At 42.6% G+C, this 3,143-nt stretch overlaps 1 protein-coding gene across 3 annotated transcripts in view; it reads left to right on the top strand.

Moving 5' to 3' along the window:
* The window catches only part of LOC108754023 (zinc finger protein castor homolog 1-like), a 98,604-nt gene that overhangs the window by 40,670 nt on the left and 54,791 nt on the right, over nt 1-3,143 (top strand). For all 3 annotated transcript variants that reach the window (XM_018496032.1, XM_018496033.1, XM_018496031.1), the window contains 2 exons: nt 1,194-1,642; nt 1,898-2,192. In XM_018496032.1, coding sequence (XP_018351534.1) covers nt 1,199-1,642; nt 1,898-2,192 — 739 coding nt within the window. In that variant the 5' untranslated portion in view covers nt 1,194-1,198. The remainder of the gene's footprint in view (nt 1-1,193; nt 1,643-1,897; nt 2,193-3,143) is intronic.

Genomic DNA, 3,143 nt, shown 5'->3' with positions numbered 1-3,143 from the left:
AATACAATTTCTATTTATTAAAATGCACTTGACTGGTTTTGCAGCTGGTGGAAAGATTTTATTTAACTTCGATACAAAATGTTTATTATTTTTATCAAATATGACTGATGATTGTAACTACACCAGTAAGAAATGGAAATATATCTTCTTTTATAATTAGATTTATTTTTTTTCCTCGATTTTATGGAGTTTACAATTGTTTCGTCACATTTTTAAAACGTTCAACTCGTAACCAAGAAGCTAAGGGATTCAAATATCTCACTTTTTTAATTTTTGGACATAGCAATTTTTATATCGGCTACTCATATAATAATAAATTTCTTATATTTATCACGAAGTGCTTTAAAAAGTCATCAAAGCGTTAAGATTTTAAGCAACAATTGCACGAATGTATTTTCCTCATATGGATTCGCTCTACGTGAAATACATTATAATAGTAATAAATTTTATCTTTTTATCTTGGGGTGCTTAAAAGTCAACGAAGCATTGGAAGCATTCTAATAACTTTGATAATAATAATCTAGACAATAATCGCGAATGTATCTTCCTCATTTGAAATATATGGAGCTCGGGTTGCTCGGGAGAGAATCCGTTACTATGTTATTATTGTCATAGCCGATGATTTTCTGCATTTGCACTAAGAAATAATTCTACATGAATCGCAGACCGATCATTTGCGTCTAACAAGTGAAAGTAACTTAAATGCCGCATTGTGCAAGTATATGAATCGCGGTATTAATTTTATGGAACTGTCGTTTATACGTCGCGCCATCGATGTTCCGAGAAGAATCGTGCGCTTAGCGTCCGAGTTCGCGGGATTGTAATTGACGCTAAAAGTTGATATCTATTAACTGCGATACGAGAAACGAAGCGAGAAACGCGCTACGCGGCATCGCCTTGAAACGCCGGGGCGTTCGTTATGCGAAATTAGTGACTATTGTCGCCTCTACCTTCGTTAATGTAAGTACCGAGATATATCGCTCGTCCAGATTGTCTTTATTCTCATCCGATACATACCGGAGTTTATTTGCGAGGCTAACGGATGTAAAAATGAGGCGAAAAACAGCTTGAGATCAGACACTCGCTCGGTACTTGCGCGCACGCCATTAGGCGTCGGTTGAGAAATGGAACGATAGGATTATAGCGGCTTATCCAAACGAGACAGCGATCGAGTGAATTTCATCTTTCATCAGCGGAGATGCTTTCCGACTCGGTCTACAACTACGCGACGACCCGACGGGGCGCCGCCGATCAGGACAGCGACTCCCAGTACGAGGCTCAGGCCCAGTTGCAGATCACCAGCAGCATCCAGAGCAAGCCGCGTAACAAGCGGAAAAACTTCAAGCCCATAAGCAGCCGGATGGCGGAGATATCCGACGAATCCGAGAGAGACGACGACGAACCGGAGGTCGTCGAGGAGAGCTCCAGCGAGATCCTCGAATACGAGAGGAAAACGATGTTGCTGCCGGCGGATGAGAGATCGAAGCAGAGGCTGAACAACAACGAGGCCAGTCCGATGGACCTCTCGGTCGCTACGAGACCGCCGTCCTCCGAGGCCGACGACGATAGCGCGGACTCTCTCAGGCATAAGTTCATTCTCGAGCAGCTAAGGTCGCAGAAGTTCTACTCCCCCGGTACAGAAGTAAGTTGCGATCAACTGCGACATCCTTGCTTTCTGATTTTATTTATTTTAAGTGTATTAGTCGATTGTACAATATTATGTGCTAAAAGTATCAGCCGAAAAAGTCAGATAAAAAAAAAAATGAAAATTTTACACAAATGTTAGACGTAATAATAACAATTTACGAAATTTTTATATGTATTTTTGATAATGCTCCGATACGCCATGACGCGTACACATCCTTAATACACGATGTGTTCGTTCTCGAATGTCCAGGCGAGAAGCCCAAACTCCGATTCATCGGATAGAAGCGGGAGCGGCGTCTTGGATGCGGAATCGTCTCGCTTGGACGATCAGGATATCCAATTCGAAGATGAGCGGGGCAACGACGTCGATGGCGAAGTCGAGATCGAGGAGCGGAAGCCCTTCGAGGGCATGAGGGAGTACGCGGAGTCAACGATGCAAGAACTTCTGGCGATCTATGGGCTGGCGGGAGGCGAGCTGGCGAAATCGGTCAGCAGGCAACTGCCGCCCACGTTCCTCAACCCGAACGTTGGCCAGCAAGCTCAAGGTAAGTGACCTCCAAAATTCAGCGATTTATATTCGATCGAATAAAGTGAGCCATAAAATCTCAACGCGTGAAATATAATGCAGCAATTTTTTAACATTTTGTAAGGATCATTTTCAACGTCAATCATATTGTTGCTCTAATTAAAATCAGTATTATGATTCTGGACGTCTATTAAAATCATTATCGGATAGCGTTGTTAAAATCGCCCCGCGTTGATCCGACGAAATCGTTAGATGGATCGGAACGCGTGAATTGGCGAATTCGAGATTGTCGTAGGATCGATCATTGGCCGTAATTGGTCGACATTCGCGATCGAGTTTGGCCGGGTATTAATTCCGCGCCTCACTTGCCGCCAGTGTTGTCGATCGACGAAATTCCAAACGCTGTTGTCGCATTTTTCATAATTATTATTATTATCAAACTGTCGCTCATTATTAAGGTGTGTAAACAGTATAAATTAGCATATTTTCAGACATTCATGATAACAATTGTAACATCGGATATGATTGCGTGAAAAGTGCGACACCAGTTATAGAGCTCTATTTTTATTTTTAAAAAAAGTAGCGCATCTTTCGCTTTTTCCTATTGGCCAATTTTGATCTCCATTTCTCTAATTGGTCTGTTGTCCAATAAGCGTTTAGTAATTCTTTGATATGATATAGTTATTAGGTCAAACATGGCAGTCAGACATGGCATTTGCGCTATTCTTATAAATATCGAGAGCTCTAATCGGCAACGGGCTGCTGCTCAAGACTGCTAATAGACCAAATTACATTGAATTTGCTCCGAAGGAAGAAAAAAGAACGAAATGGCGACAAACACGTGGGCGTACATTCTTCCAGGCGATTTGTCGGGAATCCGCCGCGCTGGTAGCCGCGATCATCGTTCGATACAACGTGAATTAGAAGCCTTTGCCGGGTAGTCGGCGGAGTTACGTCACTCCGTCCGGAA

Source organism: Trachymyrmex septentrionalis, unplaced genomic scaffold (genome assembly GCF_001594115.1).
Source record: "Trachymyrmex septentrionalis isolate Tsep2-gDNA-1 unplaced genomic scaffold, Tsep1.0 scaffold74, whole genome shotgun sequence".
Taxonomy (NCBI): Eukaryota; Metazoa; Arthropoda; class Insecta; order Hymenoptera; family Formicidae; genus Trachymyrmex; species Trachymyrmex septentrionalis.
The sequence above is the reverse complement of the archived record's forward strand: the minus strand, read 5'-3'. Positions and strand labels throughout refer to the sequence as shown.